Below are 13,812 nucleotides of genomic sequence, written 5' to 3'. Positions count from 1 at the left end.
ACTAACAAGCTCTAGTACAATCAAAAACCATTCGACAAGAAGAAGATCCTCATTGATTTGTTTCAAACCACCAACTCCAACTCGTTCCACATAAATCCATCCACCCGGGTGGTCGAATTAAACCGATAGAGACGAGTAGTAGTGCAAGCTTTCCGAATCAACAATATCATGTATGTAAACATCTCAAGTTCTTTCCGTACTGAATACACTTTTCCTGATGATCATCAAAACAACAACAACAATTAATGCTCGACGTGATGATGTTCAACCCAATATATATTTCTTGGCGCACATGCCACTTTACCCACATGTGTGTGCTTGTGGGTACTTTTTTCGTATGTCTTTTGAAACTAACAATTGTTGAAATAGAGATTCTGAAAAGGATTCTTGAAAGGTAGGTATTTCAAACAAAGAGATCTTCCCTTTTCATCCGTTTCTTACTGTTCTTGTGAATTGAACTATTGTCGTTTTCATCGACCACATGATTATTTGAAATGAAATTGAAATATATACAATATGGATCATGTGGATTCAATGTTTGACTATGACATTTACTACTACTACTACTATCATTGAATCCCTCATTGATGATGTTGCAATATTTCTATTATCGACTCTCATAACCCAAACTTCCATTCATGCGCAAATATTTGAAATGATTACAAAAAAGACCTATCCATTCTTATTGAATTCATCCCACCAAACCAACAACAAAAAAGGAAGAACGAGAACACAACATCATGCAGACCATATTTCCTCCTTCCTCAACAACGACAACAGCATTAACGAGTAACAACCTCCCCATTGGAAACAACACTTCGAGCACGACCTCTTCTTGTTCATCCCTTCTTCATCATCCCACAACAGCTGTTGTAGCAGAACCACTATCCTCAACCAGCACAACCACACAACAAAATATTGCCCTCATCTCTCCTCCTGTCGGGACTTCTTGTAGTAGCAGCAGCAGCAGTACCACCACCACGGTTGATGCAATTACGAGAAGGAGAACTCTTTCTTCGGATCATCATACTCCTCAGCAACAAGTACAACAACGATTGCTACCACAGCAACAAGTACAACAACACATTCATTCTGCTTCCAGTTCTTCTTCCCTTCATCCTAGCAGCAGCAGTAGTGGAAGCAGTAGCTGGAGCAGCAATTCATCGCATTATACTCAACTTGATTCGCCGAGAAATCGTCATTCCAAAGCACAGCAATCATCATTGTATAATCATCATCATTTCATCCATCCACAACAAAATACCACCACCATCAATACTTTCAAAACTCCATTGTTGGAAACTAGTAAGAGCGGAGAGCCTATTCATCATCAAAACTACGGGCAGTCATCATTTCAAGAGGAAGACCAGAGAGCTCTCTCGGTATTGCCATCTCCATCGGCATCCATTCATCCTTCCTCTTCTTCTTCCCATCATCATCTTCATTCGATATCATCATCATCTTCCGTAACGATGAGCAGTAGCGGTGGAAGCCTAATGATGCAACAACCATCAGCAGGAGCAGCATCAGCCACCTCTACAACACCACCACAAGTAACCACAAGTGGTAGACTTTCCACTCATCCCTCTCAACAACAACAAGCATTCTCTCCAAAAGCATCTGCTGTAGCCAATACTTCCTTTCATACCAACCCTTCCTCTCTAACTTTTCCACCATCCTCCAATACAAGCACCCCAGCTACAACTCCGATGATGAATATTTCATCCAGTCATTCACCATACACTACTGCTAGCAATAATACGAGCAGCGGAAAATCAAACTTAACTAACAGCATGGCCCCATCGGGACCTACTCCTTCCACGACGACAACAACAGCAACAACAACGAGTAGCAGCAGTCATCCTAGCGTCATTTCTTCACAACAGCTTCAAACTAAATTTTCAAAAACCACTACAATCACTGTGCCGTCATCAAATAATGCTGCTGAAGCATCCATTCCAAATCCTCCTCCAACATCATCAACAACAATTTCAAACGCAACCTCTAGAAGAAGTAACAATACACTGATACCTGCATTGTCTTCGGAACCTCCTACAGTTAAACTTCCATCCATCTATGCACTTTTAACCAGTAATAAGGATGATCCCTATTTGAACTCAAATAATAATCAAAACTCGGAAATTATTTATTTGAGACCAATTGCAAAGATGGTTGAAAGTTCAAAGAGAAAACAAACATGTTATGCTCACTTTGGAAATAATATTGTGAAAAAACAATCGTCACTCAGATCAAAAATTAGAGGAATTGTTGGATCGAGAAGAGCTGAATTATTTGAGCAACAGAAACAGCAACATTCGGAACGTGGTAGATCCTCTTCTGGCGGTTTACCAATTTCCTCGCTAGGTGGTGGAGAACCCAAAGATGGTACTAGCTCAGCATCTCACAGTCATGATGCGCTCACAGAAGAACGACTCTCTGAAAATAACATTTCTATGGATGTCATGAAAAATCAGGGTGCCAATACACAAAGTGGCAGCAGTGATATGGATGTTAATGCAATGGAATCTGATGATCCCAATCAGTACATGTTAAACACTGCATTGAGTGGAGACGATTTTGGATTGACCTATGAAGACATGATCAATTTTGAGGACAATGAATTTATGAATATTATGGAAGAGGACGCCATTGCACCCTCATTGCACCACAGTAGCTCAGTAGTGGATGCATTCTTTGCCTCCACGAGCTCTCACAATCAAAACATGGGTCTATTGGGCTTCAATAGCAGCAATAACTTGAACAATGGCGGTAGCTTGACAGTATCTGTGTCCAACACGAGTCTCATTGACAACCCTACTAGAAAGGGCTTTGGAAACTCCATGAAACACGAAACATCAAGCGGCTCACTAAGCTCTTTCTTAAACACACCAACCACTCCTCTTCAACCTGCTTCCTTCCCTACTCCAAACCCTCCTCAAAAAGAAGGTTCATCCCTTCAAAATTTGAACAATTCCTCTCAATCCGCGCAACAAAACTTTTGGGAATCATCCAACATTAATTCCAACCCTTTTCTAAACATTTCGCTCGACAATATTCCAGTTTCGAGCAATTCTGGGAATTTCTTTGTACCATCCACTCAAAAATTGACATCTGGTAATGCTGGTGTCACCCATTCACAATCGGCAACACCACACTACTCCTCGACGACGACTGCTGCCTCAGCCAACCAAAATTCAATGAACAGTAGCGCCTCAGAGACCATCTCGTCGTCCTTCAACAATATGAAGCGATCTCTGCAAAATTATGAATTTGTTGCAGCTACAACAGACAATACGAAAACCAATCAGACTACTGCACCAATGGTATCTACTTATGAAGATTTCTCTACAAGTAACAATATGAACGTCACCATGCAGAATGCACCAAGTAGAGGAAGCTCTGTGAACACTCAGCAGCAACAACATCAACAGCATAAACTAATGGAAATGAACCAAATGAACCACAATTACAATCAGCAAAATACTGCTTCCAACAGCAATATGGGATTACATTTGAGTCAAACCATGCAATCTCCCACAAACAGCCATTCAATGCAATCACCAAATAATGATACTCACAGCGTGGGATCTATTGATACAAATAACTTTTTCAACATTAGCACGGACACCTTACTTCAGGGAATTTTATATGCTCAAAAAAGTGGTATTGATCTTGCCTCTTTGTTTGCTCTCACGTTGCAGCAACAACAAAAGCAAGCAAGTGCCTATAATGAAAGTGTCTCAAATAGTGCCGGGTCTTTTAATTTTAATCCTCCACCCACACAAACACAGAATCAACCATTTAAATCGAATGTGAATAACAATACCTCGTTGGGAAGTGGGAAAAATAATGGCGTTCAACATTCGAACTCCTCTCACTTTAATAGCAACTTTAGATTTACAAGCTCACAACAAGGAAGCATTGGTGGTAGTCATATTACTGGCTCAAATATTCTGGGTAGTAGCAACACTAGCAATTCTTTCCAGAGCAACAAGTCATTCAATAATATGAACAGCTCCATGTCTATTGATCCTTCTGTACTTCAGAGATTTATTGAAACAAGTGCTGCTTCCTCCCCAACCTCTGCCAATTTACAACAATTATCATCGTCCTCACGTCATCAAGGTACCTCTTCTAGGAGTATGGAACAGCAACAATTTCTAATGGGATCCAATGTCAATAGCACTGGTGAAAGGAATAGCATGAATTTTGGAAGTAATGCAACGTCACAATTTGTGGATCAACAACAACAACATTCATCAAGATTAACCTCTCCAACTCATGCCATGATTGGGGGAGCTGTGAACCCATTGTTTTCAAAATTGCATCAACAACATCAGCAGCAGCAACAACAGAACATGAATACCAATCACCACATGATGTCCATGAAAAATGTCAATACAGCACCCTCAAATGCGTCAAGAAAGCAAAAACAGTTCAATTTCTCCAACGTCACGGAAGAGAATATCCACCAAGCTCAAGCATTTACCACATCTCCTTTGACGCCACAAAAACGCAAGTCAAAACCCAAGAAGGACAAGCAGCAACAACAACACGAAATATCGACTGAAAACATGACACCAGTCATGCACACCCATATCGTGACGAGCAGTGCTGCAACAGAAAAGGGAAAAACCAAACGAATCAAAATTAAGCAAGACTCTGGAAGCGCTCTAATGATGCCATCGCAATCCACCTTTTCTTCATCTCAACAACATGTGTCACAGACAACTGATTCACATCACCACCAAGCAGCGTCCCAACCCGTATTCCATTCTCAAGACGAAGCTGCTATGGAAACGTCTCCAAATGTTTCAGATGACGAAGAAGGCCATCATGGCGAAGATTCTGCCTCGGATCTTCATGATGACACTCCCCATTCACCCACCAAGAAGAAACGAAAATCTCACATTACAGCAAGTCAAATTGGAATTATTGAACTTGAGAACAATGAAGGATTTGAATGCTCGTTTTGCAACAGAAAATTCAAGAGAAAGAGCGATATTAAGGTGCACATTCGTCGACACACAGGTGAAAGACCCTATCTGTGTGAAATTGAGGGTTGTGGTAAAGCATTCACCACAGCCAGCAATTTGAGAAGACACAATCGGAATGTTCACTCTAAAGAGTGATCATGTTGGAAAATAAATTATCGAATGAGTGGTTTTTCGATAAATTGCGAGTTCTTTTCATGCAAATAAGATTGGGCGAGTCTCAAGCAAACAGCAAAATTTGGTTGTTGACTCATTCAGACACAAAATCATGTTCAAAGCGAGATAACGACAAATAATTTGGTGTGAAGTAAAATCATTAAATTTGTTTATATTGGAAAATTGAAGTAAAAGCCGCAAATCAAAATTGTTGGGAGAGAGATGAGGAGATTGAGAAATGGAAAGAATTCGAGAGCAAGACAATGCTGATTCAGATTGTTTTCATAATCTCTCGATAGAGAGATCCAAGTGCGATGCACATCCAGCTTGTCATGTTACGAGCTTTGTCGCTCAATACGACAAGAAGCGCAGTAACAAAAACCCTCAAAACTCAAAGGAAAATATTCGTAAAGGTGAATGAGTTGATCCTAGAGTCCACTAATGCGAACAAATGAACATGTTTAAATCTTGTTCTTCTTGGCCATCAATAATTGTCTATTCACCAAAGCCATATCCAGAATATTTCCAACACAATCTCCATTTCGACACACTGGTCTAAAGTTTCGGGATGGATTTGAGTGGACCATCTTGGCAGCAGTTACGGAAGCGTGAGAGAGCATTTTGTGATGCGGGTTTAGGAGAATGGTTCTTTAGAATGTGAGTTGTTGAATGATCGTTTTGAATCAACGCAATTTTTTCGCAACTTTTACCGTTGGGTACGGTTTGGCTATTTATAAAAACACAACGGTGCGTTACAACAATAAAATCGCAACCAATGAAAAATCGCCCCTCAATAAACTATTTTTACCCGCCATCAACCATTGGTCCAAACAAAAAACCTTTCGTCCGTTCAAGGCATTCGACACCAATTATGCCAACCTCATCTTCATGGATTCAATTTTCACACAGCTTGCCACTGTATGATTGGATACGATACTGGCTCAGGCGAAATTATTGTTTAATGATGACAGTAATTTGCAATTGTGTGGAATTAATTGTTGTGGTGGAAATGATCAATAGATCGTTTGTTGGGTGAAGAACGAATGATGAAATAACATGAGAGAAAACCAATTTGGACATGTGGTTGTTCTTGCCGAAGATATGACAGAACCACGTTCGATCGACTTCACAACCGGGTGGTTGTCATCAATTTTTTTTCATTATCTTGTGGTTCGAGCAAACACACGAAGCACATTATCATTTTGTTTCCCATTGTTCAAGCTCGGTAGTGGTCATTGATGGAGGCAAGTCATGGCCAACACAAGTTCTCCTCCATTATTATATCAAATCATGATCTTTGCTAAAATCCATCATTTCATTCGACTTGATGGATGTATGAATTTAAATCATTCCCATCCCGTTAATTGGATGATTGGAAGTGATTTTGGCGCGAAAGCGAGCCCACTCAAAATCTGCATCAACCAAAAAACAATGCTGCAGCTTGCTCCAAGCACACAAGCCTCATTGTCTACGAACGAATCCGACCTTCAGAGTAGTGGGCTTGCTAGCAATTCAATAGTGGAAAATAACAAGCAGTTCAACAACAACAACACAGACGATAATCATCTGAAACGGATGGAGAGTATGACGACAACATTGAGCGGAGGGATCATGATGACTTCTCAACAACCCTCATTACGGAATCAAAAGAAGAGGGCATCACCATCAGCAACAACAACATCTCCAATGCAGAGTGGAGGAGTAGGCTCACCTCTACCATCTTCAGCCACCTCAACACCCTCACCACTCAGTGCTCATTCAAAAAAGTCTTCTTCTCCCAATACACCTCATCACGTTGGAAAAATTGAGGATGAAGAAGGCTATGTAAGGAATTTATTGGAAATGTCTCGCTCTCGGAGAAGAAAGAAGAAACAAGAATTATTGGAGGCTTTTCAACATTTCCGAAGCGAAATGACCTCGCGAGGAGATGTACAACGGGAGGAGGAGGACTCTTACGAAATTGATGTTCATGATGATGAAGCAGATCATTTTGATGATCATCAACTCGATGATGACATGATGTATAGAGATGAAGGCTTGGAGGATGATCATGAACACCTCATTAATCAATTTGCTGAGCGCCACTTTGTTCTCCATCCCCAGAAGGCATCCTACGAGCCTTCCTTGTCTTCTTCATTATCCCACCCCAAGCAACACAATGAACACTCTTCCTTCTCGTCATGCCAATCATCACATCACAACAAAGAAACTACTTCCTCCTCACCATCTGAAAATCATCACTACTTTGCTCCTACTGTTTCTTCCGAAGTAAGGCGAGTAGCTACCAATTTCGCTCACCAACAGTACAAACATCTCTCCGACGATCGATCGTCCTACTTGTTGAAACGTATTGAGGAGTTAAAGAATATGAATATTAAGGCCATGTTAGAGAGTGTGAGTAGTAGGGATACATTCACATCAATACTGGATGCTTCTGGTAACAATAATAGGTCAAACACGGGAATGATGACGACCTCCAACAAATCGAGAAGCTCCTCTCCATCTTCAACGAGCCATTCCAATCATAACTTTAGCAGCAGGTTGGTCAATGACGTTAAATCGTTGCCCGTAAACATGCCACCCTCACCCAAAGGGTCCAAGCATTATGAGCAAGAACGCCGAAAGAGAATTGTAGCCAGGAACAATTTTAATTATGAGGAGCAAGCTCGAGAGGAGTTGAATTTAATTCCTGAAGAAATTCCAGAATACTCACGAACGAGCTCACCTCATCACAAAAACAATGCTGGTACTAGCCCATTCCAAAGAACCACATCCCCATTGCAGAGATATACTTTATATAACAGTAGTAATAGCATGTCAGCAATGACGCCAACAGTGAGCTCCAAGTCACCCATGAAACGATCTTCATCCTTACATTGCTTGCCAAATTCATCAGCAGATTCTTCTAAGGTTTTCACTCCTAGACCTGGCTCCTCCTCTCGCATACGAACATCATCCTCTGCTCAGTCACCTTCTCGATGCTCCTCAAATAATATCAACAATAGCCGAACCTCATTCTCAGCAGCCAATGCAACGACCTCACCTCATCGCAGACTTCACTCTCAGATTTCTACGAATAGAAGCAACTTTTCAGACCATGTCAACACGAATTCGTCAAAAACTGGAAACAGAAATGTAAAATCCCCTCGTTCGGGACATTCACCTCATTATCGAGCTCCTTCTAGAAACAACAATAACATTTCAAACACCATCTCCACACCCAAGTCTAACAGATTCAATTCAAGAAATACATCATCTTCACTCACGCACAATGACAATATTCAATTTGACCGACAAGAAAAGCTAATACTCGAAGAAATTTTGAACCTGGATCAGCAGCTCAATAAGAGCTCTGTATTCAAGAATATAGTCTCCAATTTGGACACTTCTTCTAACTTGGGAACAGATGCTAACGCAGATAGTGCCTCATCGACGCCAAAAACTCCAAGAAATGTAAGCCGAATGACCAATGGGCATGCTTGTGACGCAAGTAATGATGACCAAAATTCATCATTCACATCTCTAAATAGGAGTGGCAATTTTTCGAACACTAGTGGTTTTTTGAACCCAAGGCCTTTCACACCCTCAAGCCGTGCAAGTAGCAGAAGTGGAGCCAAAACTCCATCAAGTCAGCCCAATTCCAACAGAACGCGACCTGCCGGCTTTGATCCAAAAGAGCTTACTCTCGAAGAGATTGCAAGAAAAAATAGAGAAAAATATGCTCATGTCAAACCAAAAGTGGTATCTCACAGAGCTTCAACGCCACACAACGCTGGCACCTTAATGAGTGCTGATTCAACATCGTTGGACGCTCAAAACGGATATGCATCCAAGATTATCACTCCAAAACAACGACCTTCTTCTGCATCTAGTAACAAGTCTATTACATCCAGCGGTCAACTAAACAACACAACAACCGAGCTATCATCGACTCCAAAGCGGTCATCTTCTCTGTCAAAGAGTCGTTCAACATCACCTCAATCAACAACAACATCAGTGAATGTGAAACTGAGAAATATACTGATTGAAAACGATGAGTACAAGCGAGTTTGGGGAGAGATTGAACGAGAGGAACTTCGTATTTTAAAATTCAAGACAGCACCAACCCTCAATGACAATACACCACCACATCAACGTCCAGACAAGAGTTCAACGATTGTAAATAGTAGTGAGTCACCAGATTTTCAACCATCTCCAAATGCTCCATCCAAACCTGCTCAAAGCGCAAATAACGGTATAAACTCTGCAGTCCAAGCAATGATGGATGAACGAATACGATCCATTGAGGAAGGGCTCAGAAAAATAGCTTCTTCCTATGACTTGGATATCATTGACGGCCGTGAGACTTGTCCAAATTCATATTCTCGAGAGGACTACGCAACAGAGGATCACATAGAGGATCATCCACATGATAAAACCTTACTCGAAGAGATGGAATCGAAATATTGCATTCTTCAAGACAATCCTCAAAAAGAGACCCAGATTATTCATAGTAACAAATATGTTACAGATTCTGAACAAATACACAATAGTTTTGGAGAAGATGATGCAGCAGTTAATTCTTCCATTGAAGAAGCGGCAACCATCAAACAGAACACATCCTCTCATGACGAACATTATGAAATCCAAGATGAGCATCAATCCGCTCCATTTCTTTTGAACGATCATTCTAGAAATTCCACCGCTCAGAATGTGACCTGTAACGAAAGCATGCTCTCTGTGAACGCCAGTCTTTTATGTGATCTTTCTCAAATGCAATCAAATCCAGATTTTAGAAAGTTTATCAATGATAAACTCGACAAGATTGAACGAGAATGTACATTGAGACAACAGCAACAACAACTTCAAAAAACAGTGTAAATAGGAATTTAGAAAGCATGCATATCACGCTCATTCATTAAAAACTAGTTTGAATTTTCTAGAGTTGTTAAGGCTAAGGCTTTGGAGCAAGCAAGCGATTTGAATAGTTTACAAAAAAATGTTTCTCCATAAGGTATACATGAGTGGTTTCAAATCATACAGCCAGTCTGCACCCAAACTAGTCGAGTTTATCCAAGGAGTCAACTGCTTGGTTGGCCCGAATGGTAAAGGAAAGAGTAATATTGGTAAGTACTTTGGAATCCTGCTCGCGAAAGCCTCTCTTATACGAATATTGATGTTCCAAGTGGATGCTATTTGTTTCGCATTAGGCTTTGATATCAAACAGTTGAGAGTGAGTAAATTGGACGATCTTCTCACCACGAGAGGAGAAGAGAAAGAACCATATGCTCATGTTCAATTGATCTTTTCAAGATGTTCATCTGAAACCGTTTCAGAAGAAGGAAATTTCCAACCATTGAAAGAGAAAGAACGGAATCATTCAGAAGATTTGATGGAGGATGAACAGGATGAACAAACTCTGCAACAAACCCTTCCGAAAACAACAACATCTACCATCGAGGGCGAATGTTCCAAACAACATGAATTATCGGTAACCATCTTTAAAAACAAGAATGCTCGGAAATATAAATTGGATGGCAAACATGTATCGCTGAGAGAGGTCCAATCGTTTCTCTTCAAAAACGGACTCAGAAATTGTGCCAATTATGTTATTTTGCAGAATCAGGTGATTGCATTGAGTTTTAAGGATCCGAAAAAGTTGGCTGAAATGATTACTGATGAAAGTGGAGGTTTGAATTTTCAACAAAAGGTTGAAAAAGCTCTTCATGACTTGGAAGTATGGAAAGGTACTGAAAAGCACATTAAGCAACAAATAGACAAGTTGAAGAAGGTTATTGAAGAGGATATGAGAAGGATTAAACTCGTTCAGGAGAAACAAAGTGTGGAGGCTGATTTGAGACAAGCTAGAATTGCTGTCAAATTGTCAAGAAAAACAGAACTTGAAGGAAAAGTTGCATTGAAATTGGAAGAGCAGAAGAATGTTCATCAAACGATGGTCAAGTTGCAAGATGAAATCAATGAAATTGAGTTAAACATCGATATTGACCCATTAAGTAAATGCGATGACAATACCAACGCTACTGGTGAGTGCTTGGAAGAGTTAGATTTAAAGGAAAAGAATCGACAGGATTTAGAGTTTAATTTGGATCTCATTCAGGAAGAAATTTCTCAACTTGAAGAAAAGCGAAAGCAACTACTTCTTGCCTTTCAAGAACAGACCCAATTAGACCACTCTAGAAAGCATAGATTTCAAGAATTGACTCAAAATAAGGCAGTTTTGGATGCACGACTGTTAGCTATAGAAGTTGTTATGAAAAGGTAAGCATAACTTGATTTTGTAATTATTTCAAACTTTTATAAGCTCTTCACAGGGAGAGATCACGCACACTCCCCAACAGCTAGCGACTGAGCTCAAGCTAGCAGAACAATCCATAGATTCGTTGAATGCTTCAGTGCAACGACTTACTAATCTAGTCAATACAATTGAAAGTGAAAAATCAAACGCTGAGAGTCTTGTTCATCAACTTGAGAATGGAATATCCTCCTTTCAAGGGGGCTCTAATGCATCATTGGATGAAGCACAACGTTCTCTTTCTCAAATGAGAGACTACCTGACAGCCCATGAAGGAAAACTACGCGTTTTAAAGAGTAATCATTCGTATTTAACTCAAATCCTACACTCTCACGAGCTGGATCTTTTCCCCAACTCCACCTTGATCAACAAGATTACTTTGAATCCTAACACAGAAAGTTATTTACTCGCCCTTTTTGTCATTGCAGGAAGAAATATTTTCAATATTATCACACGAACAACAGATGAGGCCGAACAAGTGTTAGTCAAGTACACCAGTTTAAAAAGGCAATGTGTAATTTGGCCCATGGACAGACTGGACGCAACGCCTCAAAGAAAAAAGATTGACATTCAAAGAAAATTAAGACAGCGTAACGATTTAGAGTTTTTCCTACCAATGGATCTGATTCAATTTGATCCAGAGATTGAAACTGCCGTTCAAAGATGTTTCGGTGATTTTGTCATTTCCAGCTCCAATGACATGTCCAAGAAACTACTTGAACTTGGAATTTCATCTGTGTAAGTAGTCGAAATGCATGAAGCTCTTATTCACTAAATGTTTACTCAGGACGCTTGATGGAGTCAAACATATTCCAGGACGAATCATTGGCGGAGATTTTTCAAGGCAGAATTCTACAAATATTATTTCACAAAAATTAAGGCTTCAAAGTGCTGAGAAACAAATGAAGGAAGAAGAGGAAATTGTGGAACAGGTAAAACTTCGTGTCCATGAACAAGAAAAATTGACAAGGGAAATTGCGTCATTACAGCAAATGACACATCGTTTGAAGCTAGAGCGTGAGCGTTTGGACAAGCTCAACAAACAGAAACATAATCTTCAACAACGAATTTCCAAAGAAACAATCGAAATAGAGGAGTTAAAGGTTAAGAAAATATACATTGAGGAACAATTAAATTCAAACAATGCCGTTCAAAGAATGAAATCCGAACATGAACAATTGACTATGGAAAAAGAGACTATACTCGACGAGATTGAAGAGATAGAACAGCAACAAGAAGGGGAGAAAATATCCCACAATCATTTACAAGAAATTGAGTTGGAAGTTTCTAAAATGAAAGAAAAGGAACAGCATCTAAAAGATGATCTTGGTAATTGTTTGACAAGAATTGAGGAACTCTCGAAACGATATGAAACGATGAAAAAGCATCAAGAGGAAGGAAAAACAAGTAAGTATGTTCAACGAGCTGTAACGTTCGATAATTTTATTTATTTCCCTTTAGAGTCAAAAAAACTTCTTCAAAGAAAGCTGGAAATTGAAAAGTCTCTCAAAGCAATGGAGCAGCTAGAAAAATCGCTCTTTCAAGAAATTACATCATTCCAAAAAGAAATTTCATCTATTGAGCAAGCCACCTCCCTTGAGCTCTATGACCATGACAATGCCATGAACACAAAATCCGTCGAAGAATTAGAAGTGATCATTGCAAATCTGGAAAAGAAATTCTCCAAACTCAAAAAGAAAGCAAAAAACTTGCTGATTGACTCTAACGATGTCGAACGAAAACAACAAACCCTCAATAATAGTTTGAATCGAGTGGAATGGATCAAAACAAGCTGTGACCAGTTGAAAGAAGGAATTGCACAGGGTCAACAAATTGTGGATCGTTACAATCAAATTGCTTTTGAAAAGATTTCGTCTCTGTTCATCAAGTATACCTCCATGATGCTTGCAAATAAGGAATGTCATTTAGCTATGGTTGGAGAAAAAGTTAGTGAAGGAATTGAATTCATTGTTAAACACAAATCGAACATGCAAAGAAATAGCATTTTACCAAGATCCAAGAGCAATGAAAGCCAACAGGCCTCACAGAGCCCCATTCCTCTTAATCAGCTTTCTGGAGGCGAAAAAACCATGTTAAGCTTGGCTTTTCTTTTTGCCTTGGCCACTTTCAAAAACAGCATGTTCTACATTTTGGATGAGATTGATGCAAACCTCGATGAGGAGAAGCAAAAAATCGTTGCCCGTATTTTGACCACCATGTTTAAGGATAAGCAACAAGTCATTATGATTTCTCACAACTCGGCTCTTCAAAGTGAAGCAGATCGAATTGTTCACATTTAGTGATGTTTCACACCACTCACTTGTTCGTACGCACTTTGTCATTTTCAAACACACAACAGTTCAACACAAT

The 13,812-nt window shown here is 39.8% G+C and overlaps 3 protein-coding genes across 3 annotated transcripts; all 3 read left to right on the top strand.

Moving 5' to 3' along the window:
- Positions 1 to 740: 740 nt before the first annotated feature.
- Positions 741 to 5,132, top strand: C9374_009997 (uncharacterized protein; the record flags this gene model as incomplete). Its single annotated transcript, XM_044700245.1, has 1 exon — positions 741 to 5,132. One exon carries the CDS (start codon positions 741 to 743, stop codon positions 5,130 to 5,132), a length of 4,392 nt encoding a protein of 1,463 aa, XP_044544548.1.
- A 1,449-nt stretch (positions 5,133 to 6,581) lies between these two features.
- C9374_009996 (uncharacterized protein) lies at positions 6,582 to 10,010 on the top strand (the record flags this gene model as incomplete). The annotated part of the gene is made up of 1 exon (XM_044700244.1): positions 6,582 to 10,010. One exon carries the CDS (start codon positions 6,582 to 6,584, stop codon positions 10,008 to 10,010), a length of 3,429 nt encoding a protein of 1,142 aa, XP_044544547.1.
- A 118-nt stretch (positions 10,011 to 10,128) lies between these two features.
- C9374_009995 (uncharacterized protein) lies at positions 10,129 to 13,742 on the top strand (the record flags this gene model as incomplete). Its single annotated transcript, XM_044700243.1, has 5 exons — positions 10,129 to 10,255; positions 10,316 to 11,408; positions 11,452 to 12,180; positions 12,230 to 12,849; positions 12,904 to 13,742. 5 exons carry the CDS (start codon positions 10,129 to 10,131, stop codon positions 13,740 to 13,742), a joined length of 3,408 nt encoding a protein of 1,135 aa, XP_044544546.1.
- Between the last annotated feature and the right edge of the window lie 70 nt (positions 13,743 to 13,812).

The sequence above is a fragment of the Naegleria lovaniensis genome, assembly GCF_003324165.1.
Source record: "Naegleria lovaniensis strain ATCC 30569 chromosome Unknown tig039, whole genome shotgun sequence".
Classification (NCBI taxonomy): domain Eukaryota; phylum Heterolobosea; class Eutetramitea; order Acrasida; family Naegleriidae; genus Naegleria; species Naegleria lovaniensis.
The sequence above is the reverse complement of the archived record's forward strand: the minus strand, read 5'-3'. Positions and strand labels throughout refer to the sequence as shown.